The sequence below is a fragment of the Myotis davidii genome, unplaced genomic scaffold (assembly GCF_000327345.1).
Source record: "Myotis davidii unplaced genomic scaffold, ASM32734v1 scaffold648, whole genome shotgun sequence".
NCBI lineage: Eukaryota > Metazoa > Chordata > Mammalia > Chiroptera > Vespertilionidae > Myotis > Myotis davidii.
In genome coordinates, this window is record NW_006299603.1 from 1,009,368 (window position 1) to 1,034,402 (window position 25,035).

A 25,035-nucleotide genomic window follows, 5' to 3' on the forward strand; every position below is an offset into this window, starting at 1 on the left:
TTGCCTTTAGTGGAGGCCACATCTTGGGCAACCAAGCCTCCTGCTTGCTCCAGCTCCGTGGCTGCTGGCCGCCATCTTGGTTGGGTTAATTTGCATATAGTCACTTTAATTGGCTGGTGGGCGTGGCTTGGGGCATGGCAAAGGTACAATTTGCATGTTTCTCTTTACTAGATGTTACAACACGCTGGCAGCCCTTTGCGCTGTTTGTGGCTGCTGGTTTGTATTTTTTTCTGTCTTGAAGGTATAAAAGCATTTTTTAAATGTTTTTTAGGCAGTTAGCAGGTTTTACATAAAAATTCAGGACCCCAGTTTCTGAAACCTCTACTGACAGCATTCTTCCAGCAAGAGGGTTTGAAGCTCAGCCCCTCTCTGCCGTGCTCATTTAGGTCAAGGCCTGCCCCTCTGAAAGGGTCAAGGTTGAAATCCCAGATTAGACCACTTATTTGGCAATCCCATAAGTGTAGAATTTTGTGACATTCTGTATGTTGTGTTGAATTATTAATAATGAAGCTTAGAGATGTGAAAAGCATGGCCAAGGTCACAAACCTAGTAAAATTGAGAGATAGACCAGGTTGAAGATCCTCCCACTTGAATTTTCCATAATTCTTAGTCAAGCATGAATGGGAATAGGTGACTCACCAACCAGAGGTGGATGAGTTGGCTGCAGTGCACTGCCCCATTCCCAGCAGCAATGCTGGGAGCCGCTGCCACCCCCAGCTCTGACCACCTAAAACACTAGTCTCCACGTTTTTGGCTCACATGACCTCCTAAAGCAGTGGTTCTCAACCTTCTGGCCCTTTAAATACAGTTCCTCATGTTGTGACCCAACCATAAAATTATTTCCGTTGCTACTTCATAACTGTAATGTTGCTACTGTGATGAATCGTAATGTAAATATCTGATATGCAGGATGGTCTTAGGCGACCCCTGTGAAAGGGTCGTTTGACCCCCAAAGGGGTCGCGACCCACAGGTTGAGAACCGCTGCACTAAAGAAACTTCAACTTTTAAAAAATTACTTTAGAGAGAGAGAAAGGGGGGGCAGAGAGAGAGAGAGAGAAACATCGATTTGTTGTTCCACTTATTTATTTATTGGTTGTTTCTTGTACATGCCTGACCCAGGATTGAACCCACAACTTTGGTGTATTAGGATGATGCTGTAACCAACTGAGCTACCCAGTCAGGGCAAGAAACTCTAACTTTTAAAGTTGACATATAAAGTTCTTCATCATAATTTTAAAGTTTAGAATATATTTTCTGGCTCATTATAAATATTGACTTTTTGAAATAAAACTGTTACATCACTTTTAATTGTGTCGAGTGATATGTAAATATCTTAATGATTTGATAAGCACTAGGATTCATCTTAAAAATAAACATGTTTTTTGCCGAAACCGGTTTGGCTCAGTGGATAGAGCGTCGGCCTGCGGACTGAAGGGTCCCAGGTTCGATTCCAGTCAAGGGCATGTACCTGGGTTGCGGGCACATCCCCAGCGGGAGATGTGCAGGAGGCAGCTGATCGATGTTTCTCTCTCATCGATGTTTCTAACTCTCTATTTCTCTCCCTTCCTCTCTGTGAAAAATCAATAAAATATATATTTTTAAAAAAACATGTTTTTTAAAATTTTTACATTTTTCCCTTTTACCGTTTGAACTTGAATTCCCATTCTACTTCCATATGTTTTATAATTTTTTATTGGTCATCATATCATATATCTCAGCCAAAAATATATAAATAAAAATTTAATAAACTTTTCTTGTGACTAAAGCTCTCTAAGTGTATTAAAAAAAAAACCTTTCTTTTGGAATATACCATTAAAAGTATTCGTGATGAATAAGTCGATAAAAGGAATTTAAATATAATTTTATAAATAATCATACATATATTTTTCATGGAATTGCCTCTCTTTTAAAAAACATACATTTTTATTGATTTCAGAGAGGAAGGGAGAGATAGAAACATCAATGATGAGAGAGAATCATTAATTGGCTGCCTCCGCACACCCCCTTACTGGGAATGGAGCCCACAACCCAAACATGTGCCCGGACTGGGAATTGAACCATGACCTCCTGGTTCATAGGTGAATGCTTAACAGCTGAGCCACACCAGGTAGGCAGGCACAGTTGCCTCTGTTAAAATGAGCTAAATGATATTGATTTTTTTCATGAGCATGTATCTGTAGATGAATATATATGATTTACTGATAAAATGTGATAGGACTCAGCATCAATTTTATTCCAAATTTTTTGTTTTTATGGATGTAATCCCCGAGAAAACTGGTTCATATAAATAAGAATTATAGACAGTTTTGTTAGAGCCTTTGAACTTCTAAGTTATATGCTCCAAGTCACATTGATCTACTGTCAATAATTTTTTTTCAAAGCAAATGAAAATCATCTGACTTGCAAGAGAGGATACAACTTGCAAGTGTTCCCCCCACCCCCTAGACCAGGTTTCCTTAACTAAGTACAATAAAGCAGAAAGGTTTTATAATTTTTATTTCCTTTGCCCATTATCCATTTCATTAAAGTTTCAAATGTATAAATATAACACATAGGATTTCTCTCAAAATTTAAAAATAATTAAAGAAATATCTCAACCTCTGGGAAGTTTTCCAGCAAAGGCTTTACCAAGACTTATCTAATGATAATTATGCTTGTAATGCTTTTATGTACTTATCTTGTTTAACCCAGAACACTCAAAATGGTTGGGGCCATCTAAATATTATTTCATTACACCTTTCCAATACAATATTTTTTGACCAAAAGACTTATTTTAACGTACTTCAAAGCCATTTTCATCAAAAACTTGGAGCTACAGGAGGGCTCATTTAATTTATGAAACATGTCCATTGAGTTAATGGCACATCTAGAGTATTGAGGCTAGCAGAAAATAATTACATATAATTGGGGGTTGTAGTTTTCTAAATTCAGGACACCCAGCAGAGGGCTAGAAGTGTCCCTCTCTATTGCTAAGTGCAATAAAGCAGTGAGGGATTTAAAGCTGTCCTGTTGTTGGTGACTTAATCGTCACAGGCGGCTCCACCACCAGGTGGCGTGTGGGACCGTGTGGGACCGTGTGGGACCGTGTGGGACTGTGTGGGACTGTCTGCACCCAGGCCAGTGCGTGGAAAGGCTAGGAGTGAACTGACACTCTTCTGCGGGATGGGAGAAGAAAAAGCGCCTGTGAAACAGGAGGTCTGTTCATGGGCTTCCTTATTTTTAAACCTCAGAACAAAGCGACAAGGTTAATGGCATTGAAGTGGAAAGACAGCTGAGTTTCAGGGTTTTGTTAACAAAATTCATAACGGTCCACTCATTGTGGACGAAAGGTGGGCAACACTTTGAATGTGAGTCTAGAGCCGAGTGGCAGGCGCTTCCCAGGAGCCACTCGAATGGCCCCTGACACCGAGGAGCAGGCTCCAGCCCCTCCCGGCCCAGGGGGCACCCGGACCGCTCCCGGCCAAGGGGGCGCCCGCGCGGGCTGTGGGCGTGGCCTCGCGGCTTCGCCCAATAGGCACGTCCGCGGGCGGAGCACGTTCGGAGCTTGGGGCGGGGCTTCCTGCGGTTTGCGCCTGTCGGGTGCGCGGAAAATAGGGCGCTGCGTGCGGAGAGGCCCAACTCCAACCACCGGGAGAGGCCGCCCCTCTGCAGGCTGACCCCGGGCCAGGCGGTCCCAGCGCGGCTGTGACCTCCAGGGTCAGGTGGCCGCGGACCGGTTATCCGCGCGTTTGCACCCCGCGCTGGCCTGGCCATTGTTGCCCCGGAGCACGCGCAGTCCACGGACAGAGCTGTCCCTGCTTCCGCCCCCAGCTTCCAAGTGCCAGATGATGGAGGAGCGGGCCAACCTGATGCACATGATGAAGCTCAGCATCAAGGTCTTGCTGCAGTCCGCCCTGAGCCTGGGCCGCAGCCTGGATGCAGACCACGCCCCCTTGCAGCAGTTTTTCGTGGTGATGGAGCACTGCCTCAAACACGGGCTGAAAGGTGAGCCTGGGCGCCCGGGTCACAGCATGTGCTCCTCAGTGCGGATCACTGTTCTGGTGCCGGGATGACAGCAGTGTACAAGCACACCGCGTCCTGCCTGCAAGATGCGACTTCCCTGGGCAGTGCTGTCCGATAAAGAGTCATGCAAGCCAGATGGGCAATTTTTAAAAAAAAAAATATTTTTATTGATTTCAGAGAGGAAGGGAGAGGGAGAGAGAGATAGAAACATCAATGATGAACGGGAATCATTGATCGGCTGCTTCCTGCACGCCCCCACTGGGGATGGGGCCTGTAACCCAGGCATATGCCTTTGACTGGAATTGAATCCCAGGACCCTTCAGTCTGCAGGCCGACGCTCTATCCACTGAGCCAAACCAGCTAGGGCCAATTTTTAATGTTCTAGTACACATTTTTTTAAATTAAAAGGAACAAGTAAAATTAGTTTTAATGATATATTTTATTGAACTGAATATATCCAAAATATCATTGTGAAACATAATCAGTATTTAAAAGCCTTATTAATGAGATATTTTGCCTTCTTTTTTATACTTAGGCTTAAAAACCTGCTGTTTTACATTTATAGCATGCCTCAATTGCACTAGCGTTTGAACAAGTGTTCAGTAGCACATGTGGCTAGTGATAACCTTGGACAGCACAGTTCCAGACCAGGAGGTGGATGATAAACGCAGCATCAAACCAACATAATTATAAAATGCTACAAATTCAAGGAAGCAAAATGGGTTAAATGATAGAGAATCAAAGAGAAAACCTTTCAGCTGGGGGAAAGGGGACAGTTTTTCTGGGGAGGTGAAACGTCAACTGAGACATACAGGACGGAGCAGTCAATCATGTAAAGATTAGGGGAAAGCAAAAATCAAAAACAAAAAACAGGGTAAGGTCCTGCGTGGGACCACCCTTGGCTGGAGAAAGCGGTCAGGTAGCTATGGGTGCTGAGAGGAAAGGAGGACGGCTCGAACATGTAGGCCTTTGCGGGTGACGACCGGGGTTTATTCTAAGGACGTGGAAGACTGTAAGCCCGGGGAAAACATGACCTGACTTCCACTCATAAAGACCCCAGCAATGTGGAGTGCGGACTGGAGGGTGACAATATTAGGAGCAGGGAGGCTCATTAGGAGGTTTTTGCAGCAGTTCAGGTGAGGCGGGTGGTGATATCCATTCAAAATTAAGTATTGAGAAAGGAGAAGGATTTCACAAGGGATCACGTTTTATCTCATGGGCAGTAAACAACTTGGAGGAAGAGCATAGTAGGTGCATCAGGGAATCCGTTTCCAGAGAAGGGAGAGCTCATTTGCTACTTGGCCTCGCCCAGTCCCCAAGGCTAAATCTGAAGAATTAAGCAGAAGGATTAAATCTGAAGCATTTATTTGGCTTTTGGAAGAGAGACCACAGACCCCTGAAGACATTTTGCCACCTATTCTTATGACTAACACTTTTGTTTTCCCTTTTAGTTAAGAAGAGTTTTATTGGCCAAAATAAATCTTTCTTTGGTCCTTTGGAGCTGGTGGAGAAACTTTGTCCAGAAGCATCAGATATAGCCACTAGTGTCAGAAATCTGCCAGAATTAAAGTGAGTAAGAAGTCATTACACTGATTTGATATTTAGAAAAACTTACCCATTTCTCAATTCCTTGATGATAAAACATTTTCTAATTTAAAACCAAGTGCATGAGCCACATTCAGGGACAGTGTCTGGCTGGCATGGCTCTGTGGTTGAGTGTTGACCCATAAACCAGGAGGTCATGGTTGGATTTCCAATCAGGGCACACACCCAGATTGCAGGCTTGATGCCGGGCGGAGGGGGGGAGGGGGGGGGGGTGCAGGAGGCAGCCAATCAATCAATGATTCTCATTCATCATTGATGTTTCTCTCTCTCCCTCTTCCTTCCTCTCTCTGGAATCAATTTTAAAAAAAGAAAAGGAAGAAAAATTTAAGTATTAAACTGTACATACTGTTCTGTAGGCTTTTTTCCATTTCATATTAGATTGTAGACTCTTTCCACGTCAGATGCTCATCCACATCACTTTTGAAATGGGCATGGCTGTATGTTCTCTAGCTCATATGCTTAACGCCCCTTTGGGCTTCGTAGCTGTCTTCCCATGCTCATTCTCCAAATAGTGCGGTGGTGACCATCCCCAAACCCCCTGTACATTCTGGTCACTTCCTGAGGCTGTGTTCCTGGATGTAGGATTGGGTAGCCAGCCATCACCAAGCTGCCTGCTGGAAGCGCTGGGACAGTTACACCCCCACTGAGCAGCCTGTGTTAGTGTCCATTTTCCCAGCATTAAATCCCATCATTGCATACCTCTCCCCCCACATTATTTTCTTTCCTTTTTACTCTGGTTCTCTTTTTCCCCTCATCGTTTACTTGTGGGTGGTGGTGGTGGAGTTACCGGGGTGTTCAGAGCCTTTGGTATTGATGAAAGTAGACGAGCCCTGAGGTCCCTGGGGTGCACAGCCAGGCTGTGGCCCTAAGAGCGCCCTTGGGTGCAAACACTGATGACAGCAGTGCCTCTGTACTCCTGAGTCTGTCACAGGTGCACTTGCTCTGCCTAAAGAGAATCTTGTTTTCCTTAAACAGTGTGAGGTCTATAGCAGGGAGGCTTTTTTTCCTTTTTTAATGTTTAAAACAGGCCTTTCCAAGTTCGCATCTTTGAGCTTGGTTGCACAACAATGTGAATGCACTTAGCATTACCAACCAATACACTTAAAAAGATAAATTTTATTTTATATGTTTTCTACCACAATTATTGATTTCAGAGAGGAAGGAAGAGGGGTAGAGAGAGATAGAAACATCAATGATGAGAGAGAATCATCAATTGGCTGCCTCGCCCTAGCTAGTTTGAGACAACCAGCCTAGCCCAGGGGTCCCCTACACCCCTAGCCTAGGCAGTCACCCCTTGTGACCCCTAGCCTAGCCTGAGGACTGAAGGGTTTGGGTTCGATTCTGGTCAAGGGTACATGCCCAGGTTGTGGGCTTGATCCCCAGTGGGGAGCATGTAGGAGGTAGCCGGTCAATGATTCTCTCTCATCATTATTGTTTCTATCTCTCTCTCCCTCTCCCTTCCTCTCTGAAATCAATAGAAATATATTTTTAAAAAATTGGCTGCCTCCTGCATGCCCCACATGGGGATTGAGCCTACAGCCCAGGTATGTGCACTGACCAGGAATCGAACCGTGACCTCCTATCTCATAGGTCAATGCTCAACCATTGAGCCATGCTGGCCAGGCCAGAAATTAATTGCATCTTTGAGCTAATGCCTCAGAAACCTTGTGAGACTTCAACACTTTAACAAGCACTGACGATCTTGTGTATTAATCTTTGAAAGAATATTTATCCATTCTACAAAGCTAATCTAATATTTCCTGGTTCCTGTAAAATTTTATCAATATACACAAAGTTTTATCTGATTATATTTGTTCCAGGAATCAAATTTTGTGGCTTAAGATTTTTCCCCTCTTTTGTCAAAATAAAGAAACACACATGCCCATGATACAAAATTCAGACAGTACCCAGAGGTATATAGTGCCTTCCCTGACACTGCTCCTTCGACCCCCAAAGCAGCTATTCTTACAGAATTCTCTGTATTCACATGATCAGTTCCCCCATCCACCAGTGGGCAGGGGGCAGGGACAGCACTAAGGAGCAGTGAGCCTGGCTTCTGGTTGAGCAGCGCTCCTCCCCTCTCCCCTCCACCCCCAGCTGCCGGCTTAGGCCTGCTCCCCACGAGGAGCTGGCCTAAGCTGTCAGTTGGACATCCCCCCGAGGGCTCCCGGGCTGCGAGAGGGCACAGGCCGGGATGAGGGTCCCGTTTACCCCCTCCCCCCCGCCCACACACAAGTGCACGAATTTCGTGCACCAGGCCTCTAGTTATGCCATAACAGTTCGATTCTCTGTTTGAATTCTAGGACAGCTGTGGGAAGAGGCAGAGCTTGGCTTTATCTTGCACTCATGCAAAAGAAACTGGCAGATTATCTGAAAGTGCTGATAGACAATAAACATCTCTTAAGGTAGTTCATCACCTATCTTTGCTTGTGTTGCTTAAATTAAAATAAGAGTCTATAATGTATAGAGCTTTTATTCAAATTATTATTAATCATAAATATTCTCTGGCTTAGTTTTAAAATAGTTCTATTTTATTTTTTTGAGCACTGATATCTGAAAGTTGATATGAATGACTGAAGATTTATATTACTTTTCATTTTTAAAAGTCATTTTAAAGATAATTCTTCAAAAATACCTAAGATTAGGTAGTTGACAGTATACTCCATTAAATTTCAGCAAAATTGTATTTATTAGATTGGATAATAACGGGAAAAATTACTTTAGAACTAAATGCTTTTTGTAATATCTTACCTATTTTAGGATTCCATACCCAATTTATAAAATTTTATATCTTAGCATCAGTAAAGACTGACTGGCTATCTCTGAAATTTGACTGTTTCATATATTCTTTTTATATATTTTTTATTGATTTCAGAGAGGAAGGGAGAGGGAGAGAGAGATAGAAACATCAATGATGAGACAGAATCATTGACTGACTGCCTTCTGCCCACTCCCTACTGGGGATCGAGCCCGCAACCCGGATATGTGCCCTTGACTGGAGTCGAACCTGGGACCCTTCAGTCTGCAGGCCGATGCTCTATCCACTGAGCCAAACCAAGTAGGGCTGACTGTTTCATATTTGATATTTATAACTATAAGCAAAAATAATCATTATGAAAAGAATTTTCTCTAGAATATGAGAATTCATAAAGGAAGAATCTCTCTAGAGTTAATTCTCTTATCTAATTGATATAAAAATATATTTTACAGTATGGCCTGCTACTCCAAATTTTTCATTGTTTTGAAGTCATGGTTTATTGTTGAATATTCTTTACATGATAAATACTGATTTCAAGTATGTCATGTCCTTTGTACTCTGAGCACAGTAACTTTGAGTTACAGATTTTGTCTATAAAAACTGATTCTTAAGATAGTAAGTTCTCGTACACACACACACACACACACACACGATGTAAATTGTATATGTCCTTATCCCCACCTAATTTACACACGATGGTAAATTAGCAGATCAGTGGTGACCAGAAGCAGTCAGAGACAGGGGCTGAAGCCCCACTGCAAACAGCCGCGGTGGCTGCTGTCAGGAAGTAGGAGCAGCCAGTGTTGCTCCATGGGACATGCGGGAGAGGGAAGAATTTTATTCTTGGGTGTGGGAGTTGTTCTCAGCAATATGGAAAGGAGCCTATAGGGACAGAGGGCAGAGTGATGGGCAGGAATGTAGGAGCCGAGAGGAGATGAGAAGGGCTGGGGTCCAGGGTCCAAACGGCGGCATTCACCATAGACCAGTGGCAGGAGGAGCCCTCTCTAAGCCATAAGGGAAGAGAGGCCAGAGGAGAAGCAGCGACTGGCAGCAAGAGAGGGAATGAAAGGCGGAAGGAACTTCACACAAGGGAGCTGCTGGCAGTCAGGCCATGAGCTGAGAGGTGGAAAGGCAGGTTGGGGTGGGGAGAAGGGGTGGGGAGGACGTTCCTGAATGGCTCCCCTGGCCACCAATCTCTTGCAGTGAGTTTTATGAGCCAGAGGCATTAATGATGGAGGAAGAGGGGATGGTGATCGTCGGTCTGCTGGTGGGACTCAATGTTCTTGATGCCAATCTCTGCTTAAAAGGAGAAGACTTGGATTCTCAGGTAAAGCGGGGATTTGGATCCTGACGGAATAGCTTCTCTAGGCCAGGGATTTTATGTAGGATCTGCAGACAGTGCTGAACCTCAGACAGGCACAAGGGGTGTCTGACCGAAGGCTGTGCTGGGGGAGGCAGGGAAGCACTGGGGACAGTGAAGAATGCTGGGCAGCGGCCCACAGAAAGCACCCATGTTTGTGAGCAGGACGAGCTCTCCACGGCTGGAGCCCAGATGCCCACAGGGAGGTGAAGGTGAAGGTTGGGTTCAGATGCTGGGCCACCAGTGCCAGGCTAAAGGCTCTCACATGGTCCTTTGAGCTTTGAGAAGCTCTTGGAGGTTTTTAGGCAGTGAGATGATCAGGTCAGAGCTTGAGAGCAATCAATCTCACACCCAGGCCATGAGTTAGAAGTGGCCAAGAAGAGACACAGCGGAACATTGAGCGGACAAACCTACAAGTCCCAGGAGGTTGGATGAGGAGGGGGAGATAGAGTCAGGAGAGGTTTGGGAAGTCAGGTTAAGAAAATGGGGCACAAATGAAAGTAGTGAGTAAGGTACAGAGAGGTGGGGCAGCCGCTTACGATGGGAGCAGGTGACCAGGGCGGAGGACCAGACTCCTGGTGTCTGAGCGGGACAGGCACCCTGACCCGTCCCTCCCTCAACCCTCTTCAGGGCAGGAAGGGCCTTCTGCCACCACATGTTTGGACCTGAAGGCTTTAAAGCTTCCCTAACCCTCCACGCCCAGGTCAGTTTTTTTTTTTTCCATAGTTTTGTTGTTTTTGCATATTGAAGAAATTTTTTTAAATGCAGAGGTATATTTTTACCCTAGCTGGTTTGGCTCAGTGGATAGAGCATTGGCCCACGGGCTGAAGGGTCCCGGGTTCGATTCCAGTGATGATCCTGGCCGTGGTCGGGGTGGGTGCGGGAGACAACCTATCAGTGTGTATCTCTGACATCAGTCTTTCTCTCTCTGGGTCTCTCCCCCTCCCTTCCACTCCTCTAAAAATTAATGGAAAAATACCCTCAGGTGAGGATTAACAAAAAAATACAATAAATAAACAAATACAGAGGTGTATTTTTTAAAAGAAACTAAATATCACACATAATCCCATTACTCAGAGATACCTAATTCAGTGTTACATTTTGGTATATATTCTTCCAGTCCCCAAATAAGCAGGATGTGTGTATGTATGTATGTATGTATGTATTTTAGAGAGAGATGTTCGGAGGTTTGTTCGTTTTTTTTTATCAAAATATGGTTATTTAAAGCACACTACGGTAATTTTTTTAAAGAACATATCCCACATAGCCCCCAGTGTCACTGATGATGTAAGGCATTTTAAGTGGCTGCATAGTATTGCATTTTATGATGTACCATATTTATGTAAGCAATGCTTATTAACTTAGGTTGTTTCCATTTTTTAACAACAATATTATAAACAGCCTCATACCTCTTTGTACTCTTGTCCAATTATTTCCCTAGGATAAATTTGGGGATTGTTTGTCGAAGCATGCACATTTTGGTGTCACGATGAACACCAGCAAAACATTTTTTTAATAAGGTTTTCATGTTTCTGGAAGAATTGAATCATGGGCATATATTGAACCAGTGCTACACATTTGGGAATCTATCCATCTATTTTCTTTTTCTTTTTTTAAATAGTTTTATTGATTTTTGAGAGGAAGGAGAGGGAGAGGGATGAGAATGAATCATGTATCGGCTGCCTCCTGCATGCCCCCTACTGGGGATGGGGCCCAAAACCCAAGCATGTGCCGTTGACCGGAATTGAACCCAGCCCGTCTGCAGGCCGATGCTCTATGCACTGAGCCAAACCAGCCTGGTCTTTTTCAATCTGATAGACAAAGCAACTATTCTCAGGTTTACAGTTTTGAGAACTAGGGAGGTCAAGTATTTTTTCTTTTTATTTTTTTATTGATTGATTTGAGGAGAGAGAGAGAGAGAGAGAGAGAGAGAGAGAGAGACAGACAGACATTGATTTGTTGTCCCACGTATTTATGCATTCATTGGTTGGTTCTGTATGCGCCCTGACTGGGCATCAAATCCACAACCTTGGCATCTTGGGGACGATGCTCTCACTAACAGTTACCAGGCCAGGTCAAGTATTTTTTTCATGTTTTATTTGCCATTGATGGTTCGGCTTTTGACTACCTGTTTATCCTTTTCCCATTTCTCTGAGTTTTTCATCCTTTTATTCCCCCCGATTTCTCAGAGCGGATTTTCTCTGTAGAAATTTTTGGGGACAATCAATTTTAATGGACTTTTCCTTTATACTTTTTAAGGTATTGTGCTTAGAAAGTCCTTCCCCACCTAAAAATTATTTTTTAAATCAACTGTGTATTTTTTACATTTAAATAATCTCCCTGTCATTTGTTTTAACATAGTTTACAGTATGAGTCTAGATTTCTTTACTCGTGGTAAACCAGTTTTCTGAATATCATGTGTGATATATTATTTCTCTACTAATTTGAAATTCCATGAGGACCAGGATTCTTCACACTTTCAGGGTTTCTTTTTTTCTGCAAATTTTGGACCAAAGTTTTCTATTTCTCGTCTGCCTCTTACGGTGGGACAGCAGCCCTCGAGTCTCAGCTGTCTCCTGTACCTTGTGCAGCCCTGCATTCACGGGTGCTAAGGGCTTCCCTCTGCACAGGCCAGACTTCATGCTGGCTGGCCCCGCCCTCTTCTCTGTGCCTGGAACCCTGATCTTCCATGTCTGGGTGGAGACAAGGGTATAAACATTTATTTTATTTTATTTATTTTTTTAGGGTACAAATATTTATAATTTTTTAAATTTCTTTATTGATTAAGTTATTACATATATGTCCTTATCCCCACATTACCCCCAATTTCTCCACTTATGCCCTCACCCCCCTGTTGTCTGTGTCCATTGGTTAGGCCTATATGCATGCATATAAGTTTATACATTTTTATACGTTACAAGGCATGAGGGGCAGCAAATGTAGTTTGTTATGATGACGTGGATGTATATTTTGATACCAGCTATCACAGGCTCAGTACTGTTAATGCGGAGGGCAGATGGCACATTCCCCTGCCCGCCTGATGACTTGTAATGTGGAAAGAACTGGATTCCAGTGGTTTTATAACAACTGCCTTTCCCCGGGCTTTCTGTTCATGGTGTTGAAGGCAGTTTGGCCAGTCTGTACTGGATTTTGAATAAACTCTGTATCCTGAAAAAAAACAAAATAAAGAAAATCTGTCTTTATCATGTGTGAAATATCTAAAATACACTGAAGTTTATTTCTGGACTCTCTGTTAGTCTCTGGATCTCTGCATTCCTACGCCAGGAGCACAGTCTTTTAACTTTTAGAGCCATATGTGTTGTTGTTGTTTTGCTTTTGGTTTTTATGTTAATCCTCACCTGAGGACGTTTTTCCCGTTGCTTTTCACAGAGAGTAGAAGGAAGGATGGAGGAGGGGAGAGAGAAACATCAACGTGAGAGATACACTGACTGGTTGCCTCCTGCACATGCCCCAATTTGGGGCAAGGAGTGAACCCGCATCCGGGTTCATGCCCTTGACTGGGAATTGAACCCGCAACCCTCCAGTGCACAGGTCAATGCTCTAACAATTGAGCCACTAGCCAGGGCCTACACGGTTTGTTTTATACTCTGATAGATCACCTCTTGCCCACTTTTTTATACTTTTTTCAATATAGTTCAGGCTGTCCATTCTGCCAGCTCAACTTGAACATCATTTTGTCAAATTCCAAAATAAAGATTGGGGATTGTATTAAATAATAGATGTGATTGAGCCCCTGCTCTGTTCTTTAACACAGTGCCTCTCATCTGTCACCATAAAGTGTGAGTTGTTTGCTGTTGATGTCTGAGGAGTCCTCCATCTCATGTTTAGAAAGTATTGTTTTATTCTAATTTACTTTGTGTTTTTATGAAAAGTGAACATTAAATGCTAGTCAAATACTGTTTTTGGCATCCATTGAAATGTCATATTTGCTTTTAATTCATAAATATAAGTGAATTAATTCACTGGTTTCCTGTGTGATATTATGCCTGCTTTCCTAAAATAAGTCTCCATGCATTATTCTCTGAGTGTGTTTCTGGATTTAATATGCCTCCGGTTTATTTGGAATTTTTGTGTTTCCAGGTATTAGTGACACTGTTCTGAATTTTCCTTCCTATACTGTCTTTGTCACTTTCCAGTGTAAGGATTGTATTAACCTCATAAAATAGGCTGGATAGTATCCTTTCTCTTGTTTTCCACAGCAGGTTATTAGAGCAGGAATTATTTTTCTCTGAAGGCTTGCTGGTATGACCACTTCTAATACCTTTGTTGGTCCTAGTTCTTTTATTACATTAAATTTTTTCTTGGCCTTTGGTTAATGTATCGGTTTCTTAACTCTTATTTTTTTAGTCATTTACATTTTTCCATAAGTCATTTGTTTCATTCAGATCAATTATTATATGAGCATATTCTCTTACAGCATCATAAAATCTCACCTTCCTCACATGTAATATCGTGCACTTTCCAAATACTGATCATACTTGATAGAGGTTAGTCTACTTTGTTGAACTCGAAGAAGCAGCTATTGTTTGTATTAATTCTGCTTTGGGAGGAGGATTTTATTTGCTTTCTTATCCATTCATTTCTACTTTGGATATTCTCTCTCATTCTTTCTGTTGGTTTTTTCATTTGAATATATATTTTTCAGTTATTTTTTTATTTCAAAAGTACATGCTTCTTGAAAAAAAAACATTAATTAATACAAAAGCATGAAACGTGAAATTCAAACTACCCTTCTCCCCTCCCCTCTCCTACTCTTATCCCACAGTTAACGGTAAAAGTTGGCCGGGGAGGGAGGGGTGTCTTTCTTGAACTTTCTACTTTTTTAATGCACTTCTGTATACATAGGTTTTGGTTCAAATTCAGTCTCTTCTGGTTTTCTCTTTCTGTGTAACAAGCCAACAGGCACATGAACAGTAACACCACTGTCTCTCACAGCTGGGGGTTTGGGCTCAGCAAGGCCCTTCCTCCTCTGGTGCTGGGCAGGCAGCACGCAGCTCGCTCTCGCTGGCTGGGAGAGGCCGAGGAGGCGCCATGCGCTGGCCTGGGACAGCAGGGCTTCTTGGCCTCTGTCCCCAGGTGGTCTCCCCGTTTGGTGTGCAGCATGATGGCTTCAGCTTGGCCAGACTTTCATGGCAGCCCAGAATTCAAAGGTCTGTGCCCCGAGAGAAAGTGCTGGGCAGAAGCTGGTGTTGCCCTCGGTAACCTGCTGCAGAAGTCAGAGCCGTCGTTTCTGCTGCTTGCTCAAGCACATCATTTTCTTCGTAACCCATGTTCCTCTTCTGCCGTGTGTACGTGCCCTAACCAGGGGTCGAACCTGCAATCTGGGTATGTGCCCTGACCGGGAATCGAACCTGCCGCATTTTGGTCTACAGGACAGTGCTCTAACCAACAGCCTCCTGGCCAGGGCCTATTTCTGCTGTTTTCTAACTCATCAAGACCGGCACGAAGGGTCAGTCAGGATCAAGGGTCAGGAATATGGATTAGTGGGAGGTGCTACAGAGAAGTTGCAAAAACCATCCTGCATAGCTTTGGCTTTAACACAAGTGGAATTATGAGAAGGAGTTTAATGCTGTACATGTTATTCTTTGACTTAAAATTTTATCCTGGAACTTCCTTTGTGTAAACACATTTCCATCTGCTGCATTCTTTGGTATGGTTGCCTAGGGTTCTGTGATATGGCTATAAAATGACTAAACATTTCTCTATCAGTGGACCCAATGTTCTTACATTTCAAATAGGAATAGTTTCACATATACTGCAGTGGACGGTGGCAGACAAGGACCCTCACTCACTCTCTCAGGTGCCTTATTTCTGGACAAAACCCTTGACCTTGAGACGTGAGGGGTCTTCATCCTCTCTAGGTGCCCGCAGCGGCAGAGAATTTTCCTGGAATACCGATAGTCCATTTCCCCACAGTCCCGGAGCAAGGGATCAGAGTCTTAGTGAAGGTCACCATTTTTGTCTAAAGCCTAGGTCTCTCCCTTTTTTATTACTTGGTACCCAAAGAACTTGGTTGATCTTTTGTCAACAACTTGATAATTGAATAAATACATAAAACTAATCTTAACTGGGTGGTAAAATTTCAGAATATTTCTTTAAATTCTGATTTTTAGTAAGTTTTTCTCCTACAAGGGTGTGGTGGAGTAATTTTTTTGACTTGTTTGTTTGATTGCTGTTTTACAGAGCTGCTCAACCTAAGTATATGTAGGAAAGAGACAGGGAAGTAAACACCAGAATTCCAAAGAGTGTAAGGTTTGTGTGGAAAGTGAGAAGGAGATTTTTTACCTAAACGTGTGTGTTTTATTTTGAACAGGTTGGAGTGATCGATTTTTCCCTCTACCTTAAGGATATGCAGGATCTTGATGGTGGCAAAGAGTAAGTACCGGATTGTATGCTGTTGTTCACATTATTAATGAAATCCCAGCAAGAATGCTACATTTGTTTTAGCTTTGTTTGAAATTCTAGTTCTTCTTTGTCTGTTTTGAATTACAGAGGTGATACATTAATTTTCCCTTTGTTTGAGGAATTGTGCACTACAGAATGCAGAGTACAAGTGGAATTTCTCCGTTCCTGCTGCCCCTTGTCTCCCTGCCCCTGCCCCTCCTGCTCCCCCTCAGAGGAGTCTGCTCGTCTCTCCTGTCAAGCCCTCTGTTAATGCCCCACACATACAGCTTTGTTAGTCATGACTTTTTTTAATACGCACCGAGGAGTGAGGATATCTTTTCCATTGATTTTTAGAGGGAGTAGAAGGGAGGGGAGAAGGGAAGAAAGAGAAACATGGATGTGAGAGAGACACATTGATTGGTTGCCTCACACTGTGTCCCAGCTGGGGGCCAGGGCTGCGTTTATAAAGATTTTTTGTTGGTTTTTAGAGAGAGAGGAAAGGAGAGGGAGAGAGAGAGAAAGCAAGCATCAATTGGCTGCCTCCTCCACACTCTCTACCAGGGATTGAGCCCGCAACCTGGGCATGTGCCCTGACCGGGACTCGAACCAGCAACCTTTCAGTGCTGGGATGAGGCCCACTGAACCACACTGGCTGGTGCTTTGTTTGTTTTTTTAATTGATTTGAGCGAGAGGAAGGGAGATAGAGAGAAACATGGATTTGTTGTTCCATTTATTTATGCTTTCACTGGATGATTCTTGTATGTGCCCTGATCAGGGCTTGAACCTGCAACCTTGATGTATCAGGATATCACTTTAACCAACTGAGATACCTGGCCAGGGCCATTGGTCATGTATTTTGCTATGCAGTTGTTTGAAGGTAAATGGGATGGTCCTATTATATAAGGAAGTTGCCCATGGAACTGTTCTTTGTAATGGAAATGCCGGGGATCGAACCCGGGGCCTCATACATGCAAAGCATGCGCTCTACCACTGAGCTACATCCCCCAGCCTGGAACTGTTCTTTGATCCTAATGTTATCTTTGATGTCTTTCATGCCATGTGGAATTCTCCCTCATCCTTGTTAACAAAAGCATTCTTCTAAAAAAAGTTCTCCTGGCCCAGTTGGTGTGGCTCAGTGGTTGAGCGTCGACCCATGAACCAAGAGGTCACTGGTTTGATTTCCGGTCAGGGCAGACGCCTGGGTTTTCTGGCTTGAACCCCAGTAAGTTTTGTGCAGGAAGCAGCTGATTGATGATGTTTTTCTCTCATTGATGTTTCTCTCTATATATCCCTCTTCCTTCCTCTTTCTTTATCTCTCTAAAAATCAATAAAAATACTTAAAAAAATTATTTTAAAAAGTTATCCCGGACACTCAGCTGGTTTGACTCAGTGTTTGAACGTTGACCTATGAACCAGGAAGTCAGGGTTCAATTCCAGTCAGAGCACATGCCTGAGTTTCGGGCTCCATCTCCAGTGGGGGCCGCGCAGGAGGCAGCCAATCAATAAGTCTCTCTCATCATTGATGTTTCTATCTCTCTCTCCTTCTCCCTTACTCTCTGGAATCAATAAAAATATCTATACGTAAAAGCCTAAGTGATCATTACGACAGTCAACCGAATGACTGGTTGACCGGTCACTATGATGACGCACTGACCACCAGGGGGCGGACACTCAATGCAGGAGCTGCCCCCGGTGGTCAGTGCACACCCACAGCCAACCCCCTGAAGCTGGCCAACCTCCTGTGGTTTCTCTTCCGGGCCAGCCAACCTCCCGATCGCTGGCCAGGCCAAGGGACCCCACCCATGCACGAATTTGTGCACCGGGACTCTAATATATTTTTTAAAAAAAGAAGAAAACAAACAACATGTAAAACCTGATACCATTTATGTTATGATAAAAAAGAAAACACTATATATGTTGTACCTCTGTACCCATGGACTGTTTCTAGAGTGGCACATAGACTTGGTAGCCATGCTGCTGGAGGGAAAAGGACAGGAGGGAGATACACTGTAAACCCTTGGGTCGTGGTTGACTGTTTTATTATGTGCGTCTGTTACCTGTCATTCAATCTTCTTTCCAACAAAGACACTCCCTACTCCTAGTCTCAGCACCTTGGCCGCACACCTTACCAAGAAAGGGGCCAGAGGGAACCTCATTAATGCTTAATGCACCCTAAATACAAGGATTCACCTACTTTACACTTAAAATATATTCTTTATATTTTAAAAAACTAGAAATAAACAGGTTATCCATCAGTAAGGGTATAATTGAATGAATGAATTATAGAACATCCATAATATTCCATGAAGACCTAAGAAAATGAGCTACTAGTATAGTTGACTTAGACTGCAGTGGTTCTCAACCTTCCGAATGCCACGACCCTTTAATACAGTTCCTCGTGTTGTGGTGACCCCCAATTTCATTGTTACAAATTAAAGATAATTAAAGTATAGTGATTAATCACAAAACAATGTGTAATTATATATGTGTTTTCCGATGGTCTTAGGCGACCCCTGTGAAAAGGTCGTTTGACCCACAGGTTGAGAACCGCTGACTTAGAGGGATTTCCACAAGGTATTATTAAGTGAGAAAAGTATGATACTGAGAAGTATATGAATACCATTTTTTAAAATTCCTAGTCCGTATTTTATATTTTAATTGCATAGTATACACATGCACGATCGATAGATGAGTATATGCACATAGTATATATCCCACAGGGTTAGGGTTACCTGGGAGAGTTATGTAAAGTGAAGAACGGGTAAAAGGAAAAAGTGACAGCATTGGAAAACAAACCCAGTCCAGTGGAATGAGCCTGTGTAGAATGATCCTACTTATGTACATATGTATGTATGAATGTAAAGGAATGTGAGGGGCTAACTTATATACTAAAGTATTTTTTAAAATATACTTTTATTGATTTCAGAGAGGCAGGGAGAGGGAGAGAGAGAGAGAAATATCAATGATGAGAGAGAATTATTGATTGGCTGCCTCCTGCACGCCCTCTACTGGGGATCGAGCCCGCAACCCCGGCATGTGCCCTTGACCGGGAATCGAACTGTAACCTCCTGGTTCATAGGTCAGTGCTCAACCTGAGCCGTGCTGGCCAGGGAAAGTCTTTTTTTCTTTTTAATGCAGACCCATCAACCTTGTGTTTCGAGGTCGCGTGGTCTCTTTTCTAAGCCAGCCCCCTTCCTTCAGTATAGCGAGGTGTCTTCATCTGCCACCGTGGGAGCCATTTGCATGTGGCTATTGGTGTTTCCACCTTGCATGCTCATGGCCTTCATCCTCCCAAATACCCAGCCAGTTGTGGGGGGGAGAGATGGGGGGGACGGGGGTTCTGCAGGAGCCTGCTCTCCAGGCGTGTTTCCATGTCTTCCAAGGCCCCAGCTGCTGTCCCCCCATGGCCTTGCTGTCTGTCCCCTCAGGGCCATGTAGACAGTACTAAGCTCTCTCTCTTGGTTTCCTGGTAACGTTGTTACCCCCACCAGGTGACTCGAAGGTTGAGGGACAGCAACACAGTGTCAATCCTTAGTAAAAAGAATTTCTTTTTGTGCTCTTTTAAAAGGCATGAAAGAATTACTGATGTCCTTGATCAGAAAAATTATGTGGAAGAGCTGAACCGGCACTTAAGGTAAGGCTCACCCCTCTCCAGGTTACAGTCCGTTCTCAGTGCACGAGTTGTTTCGTGGAACTTGTTTGCGTTGCCGTGTATTTCTCACTCACTTTCTTTCTACACCAGGAGGAAAGGTTATCGTGCCATGCTCACAGGTACAGGCTGGAGCAGTATGATGTCTTGATAAAGAGCTTTTGGGACTTCTTCAGTTCTTCGTTTTGTGCAGTTACACAGTTTAGAGCCAATAAGTAAAACCTTGAGTCTCCACCCCTCCCCACAGCCACTTAGTTGAAAATCGCTGCCCTGGGAGCATCGTTGCTGCTGGGAATCAGCACCCCTCCCTCCAGGTTTGGGAGCAGGAGGAAAAGGATTGAAAACCACTGGGCGAGATCTTCGAGAGCATTCAGTAGCCACTGCCAGCATCTTTATCTTCATTTTTCATTTTAATTGGAAAGCCGCTGCTGCTGTATCTGATGAAACAGCAGTCGCTGGAGGTATTGATGGGAGTGGAGAGGTGGAGCCTCCCCGTGGCCTGTGCTGGGAGATGGCACTCGCTCTCCGAACCCCCTTCAGAGCGTGTGCAGTCTCACTTCGCAGGGGCGGCCTCCGGCCCAGGGGCAGGTGAGACGCGAAGGAGCTGCCGCATCCCTCAGGACGGACCTGGGGAAGTGCTGCTCTCAGCTCGCCTGATGCTGGCTGTTACTTTGAAAGAAATTCTTGATCATTTCCTAGTTTATTGAGAGTTTTTATAAGGAATGGGTGTTGAGTTTTTAGCATCCAATAAGATAATTGTGACTTTAACCTGTTGATGTGATCTATTTGATTCATAGATTTCTTCATACTGAGCTATTCCCGGATCATAGAAATAAACTCTTCTTGATCCTAGCTTTAAAATTTAATTGTTCTCTTACCAGGGAACTTGACCTAACTGTCCTATAGTTCTCGCCCTCTAGCGCAGAGGTCGCCTACCCGTAGTCCGCAGACCGCTGGCCGTCCCTGAGTCCGAAAGGTTGGCGACCGCTGCGCTAGCGAGTTAGTGAGGTTATGCCACTTCCCGAAGCAAACCGGGAAGCTCTGCGCTGGCTCTGTGCCTGGGAACTGACGCCTCCTAGTCCGTGAGCCTTAGTTGCTCTCGGATGCTGGAAGCGCAGAGCCTGGACGCAGCCAGTGTATCGATTTCCCTTAGTTGGTAGTTCATCTAGGTTTTCTTCTCTGGAAGATCTGTTTGGATAATTTATATTTCCTAAGAAAAATGTAAATGTTATTAATATTTTCTAAGCTATATAATCGGTATAGAATTGACAGTTGTCGACTCTTAAACTTTTAGTTTCCTTTATATCATTTGCTTTGTTCCCTTTTCATTTTGTGTCCTTGTATTTTTACTTTTCTTCCACCCAGTTCTTTTTGGGGTGGGGATGAATCAAACCCTTTTATTGAGGGATTCGCGGGGGACGGCGGTCAAAGGGCTGGAAGGACAATCAGGTCTGCCATCCTCAGCCTGGCGGGATCTCCCCCGCTTCCCTGTTGCTGAAAAGCTCCCTCCCAGTTCTTGAGCCCTGGTTCTCTAGCCTTGTCGGGAGTGTGGCTCGTCCCCGCACAGGCACAAGCAGCAGGTTGGAGTAGGGCCCGTTGTCTACAGTGCAGGCTCCGAGGCCAGACGGCCTGGCTCAGGCGCGGCGCCCCTTCATAGGGGCATGAACTTGATAAGTCTTTATAAAGTTATGGTTTTCTTGTCTGTAAAATAGGTTAATAAAATTTACCTCACACAATTGTGGGAGGATTATATGCATTTAAAGTGCTTATAGCCAACAGGCCTGGCACATTGTCCAAACAGAAAGAAGCTACTGTGATTTCTGTGGTGGTTATTAGTATTGTCTATCAGGTCTGCTTTAGCTCTTTACATGTTTTTCAGTAGAAAAGTAGTACATAGTGCTTAAAGAATATTTGAAAAATGGGGCAAAGTATTACAAGATTTCCCCGGCCAGCGTGGCTCAGTGGTTGAACGTCAGTCTATGAACCAGGAGATCACAGTTCAATTCCAGTCAGGGCACTTGCCTGGGTTGTGGGCTTGATCCCCAGTAGGGGGGCGTTCTGGATGCAGCCGATCAATTATTCTTTTTCATCATGGATGTTTCTCTCTCTTTCTCTCCCCCTTCCTGCCTGAAATCAATAAAAATATGTATTTTTAAGTATTACAATATTTATTATAAATGACCTTTGATCCTACTACCCAAAGTACCAGTGTCTTGTTATAAATATTACATTAGATATATGACTGCCAATGCATTTAGTTCCCATTTATTGTGTTGGGAAGAAAACATGGAACACTTTTTTTTAAAATATATTTTATTGATTTTTTACAGAGAGGAAGGGAGAGAGATAGAGAGTTAGAAATATCAATGAGAGAGAAACCTCGATCAGCCGCCTCCTGCACATCTCCTACTGGGGATGTGCCCGCAACCCAGGTACATGCCCTTGACCGGAATCGAACCTGGGACCCTTCAGTCCGCAGGCCGACGCTCTATCCACTGAGCCAAACCGGTTTCGGCATGGAACACTTTTTAACAAGTGTACAGCACACACACACACACGTACCTAGAATTGTCACCCGAATTCATTGGAGGCCCTTTGTCTCCACTTCCTGCAGGAGACATTGCTCATGGGTTGGAAAGGCGGTCAGCCTTTGTAAGTTCACACTTTCTTGATGTTGTGTTTCCCATAGCTGCACAGTTGGGGATCTTCAGACCAAGATAGATGGCTTGGAAAAGACTAACTCAAAGCTTCAAGAAGAGGTTGGTAACTTACTGAAATTTTTAAAGCAGAACGGCCTGAGGTTAAGGAAATGGTGTAGTCCGTGCCCCCGACCAGAGCTGCTGGCTGGTGGCACTGAATTGCTGACCTGGGTGGAGCTGCCCGTGGGACAGGCATTCTCAGATTTCACATCCTCAGAATGTGCTCTGCCCTGACGGCTCCCGTGAGCCAGTCCTCACAGCACTCGTCCTGGAAAAGCTCGCTCCTGTGAGCGGCTCTCCTCCTCTCGCCCGTTTCCCGGGATGCGGTTCATTCCCTGCTGCCCAGCCGGCACGGACTCCTCCGAGACAGACCGCAGCCCGCCACTCCTGTGTGTCGGCCTCAGAAGCATGGAGCCGTCTTCCCACAGCGTGGTCTTTCCCTGCTTTCTCACTAGGAAGAGAGAGGATGAAAGGACAGGAGGAAGGAGGGCTGACCGAGGAAGCCAGCTGGCTGCCAGCTGCCTGGCAGGCTCCGGGTGGACACATGTCTCCTGTTAGCAGCGGGGGATGGCTCAGCCTTTGTGAGGCTTCCCACAGGGAGCGGTCCCGGCTGCTCCCATGCCCCCACCAGGCCTCCCTGAGGAGGAGGAGGGCTGTGAGGGAGCCCAGCGCGGACCCCCACACGGTGGAGGCAAGTTACAGCCAAAATGAGAGTCACAGGCACGCCTTTGCGTGGAGGTCCCAGTGCCGGCTCTGGCTCCGTGGAGACCGGCCTGCTCTCCTGAGGGGCTGCCTGAAACCCTTTCAGGGGAGCAGCTGGTCTGTGAGGGGAGATCCAAGGCGGCCCTCACAGCAGGCCTCGCAGGAGAGACCGGCCGTGCCTGGACAGGCTCGCCTTCCCCCTGGGCGGCTGGGCCTCTGGGCCCCCGCTGAGGGCAGGTGTGTGAGTTCTCATCGCCACGCTGGAGGGTAACCCACACCTCACACTGGTGGAGAGCACGTTGGATTAATAGCGCACGGATGTGCCTCCTACGGCCGCGGCCTGTGGAGGGCCCCGGAGATGGTCGCCGACAGCACAGCCCCAGGTCCGGTCGTTCTCCCAGACAGGGCCTGCTTGGCAGGAGGGTCTGACTTACCTTTGAAACTAAATGACTGGGTGTGTTTTTTTCCCAAAGGCAAACAATTGTGTTAGAAAATGTCCTTTAGGAAAAGCGTACCTCTCTTCATGGTGTGCTCTCTGCATCTTCAGAGAGTGGAACGGGCATCAGCTCATGGCTTTTGCCTGTGTCCTCCCTTCTAGCAGCTGACATCTCCTTCAGAGCCTTAAAATTTCTCATGTGGGCACAGCTGTTGTGTTTACAAACCCCAGTTCTGGATTTTGAGTCAGTGAACTTAGATGCTCTTGACAAAGAGACGAAGAGCTCAGTGCGTCCAGGCCCCCAGTAGTTAATGGTGCTGAGAGCACAGCCAAGGACCAAGGGCAGATGCCTCGCTCCTTTCTCCTCCCGCCTCACCTCCCTCCAGGCTGTGTTCACACATCGGATAAGGAGGGCTCCGTGGGTGTATCTCTAAACGCCAAGTCGTTCCAGGCGAGGAAGGTGCCTTCCGCAGGTGTGGCGGTGATGCCTGCCCCCGAGTGCTTTAACCCCCCTCTCATGGGCTAGAGAAACTGAAAAGAACAAAGAATTAAGAAAAAAAACTTAATCCCTTGGCTAAGTGACAGCTATTTTTATCATGTGGTATATATATATATATTTTTTAAGTATTTTTAACACAGTAGATTTTTTTAATTAAGTGATGAGAAAATACTGTATAACTTATTTTATTTTCATGTTGGTTTTATAAGTATGTTCTCAAATTAACAGCTTTTGCAAACATTTCAGTCATGACATATTTCTACTATATGCTTCCATTTTAATTTATTAAACTATTTCTTTAATGTTCAAACTATTTCTAATGTCTTGTATCCATAAATCTTTGGCCCCATAATGTAGTATGCTATTACTTTTATAAAACAAGAAAATTGGGAGAGGGCAGAGATGGCTAGAGGCAGGAGTGGGAGAGATTTTTATCATACATATTTTCATATCTTTGAAATTTTGTACCATGTGAATGTATTACCTATTCCAGTGGTTCTCAACCTTCTGGCCCTTTACAGTTCCTCATGTTGTGACCCAACCATAAAATTATTTCCGTTGCTACTTCATAACTGTCATGTTGCTACTGTTGTGAATCGTAATGTAAATATCTGATATGCAGGGTGGTCTTAGGCGACCCCTGTGAAAGAGTCGTTCCACCGCCAAAGGGGTCGCGACCCATAGGTTGAGAGCCGCTGACCTATTCAAAACAAGAAAATAAAATAAAAAATAAACGATCAGCCCTGGCTGGCGCAGTGCAGTGATTAGAGCATCAGTCTGCCCACCGAAGAGTGCCAGGTTCGATTCCCGGTCAAGGACACATACCTGGGTTGCAGATTCAATCCCAACCCCAATCAGGGCGCTTGTGTCTCTCACATCACCATTTCTCTCTCTCTCTCTCTCTCTCTCTCTCTCTCTC

The 25,035-nt window shown here is 44.6% G+C and overlaps 1 protein-coding gene and 1 non-coding gene across 2 annotated transcripts in view; one reads left to right on the forward strand and one right to left on the reverse strand.

Annotated features, from left to right (window-relative positions):
• The first annotated feature begins 3,749 nt into the window (after positions 1-3,749).
• The window catches only part of RUFY1 (RUN and FYVE domain containing 1), a 44,150-nt gene continuing 22,864 nt past the window's right edge, over positions 3,750-25,035 (forward strand). Inside the window, exons 1-7 of the mRNA XM_006775383.2 lie at positions 3,750-3,985; positions 5,455-5,572; positions 7,912-8,013; positions 9,570-9,693; positions 16,061-16,122; positions 19,700-19,765; positions 22,470-22,539. Coding sequence (XP_006775446.1) covers positions 3,826-3,985; positions 5,455-5,572; positions 7,912-8,013; positions 9,570-9,693; positions 16,061-16,122; positions 19,700-19,765; positions 22,470-22,539 — 702 coding nt within the window. The 5' untranslated portion in view covers positions 3,750-3,825. The remainder of the gene's footprint in view (positions 3,986-5,454; positions 5,573-7,911; positions 8,014-9,569; positions 9,694-16,060; positions 16,123-19,699; positions 19,766-22,469; positions 22,540-25,035) is intronic.
• Positions 17,065-17,136, reverse strand: TRNAA-UGC. The gene has a single exon. It is a non-coding gene; the product is annotated as a tRNA-Ala (tRNA).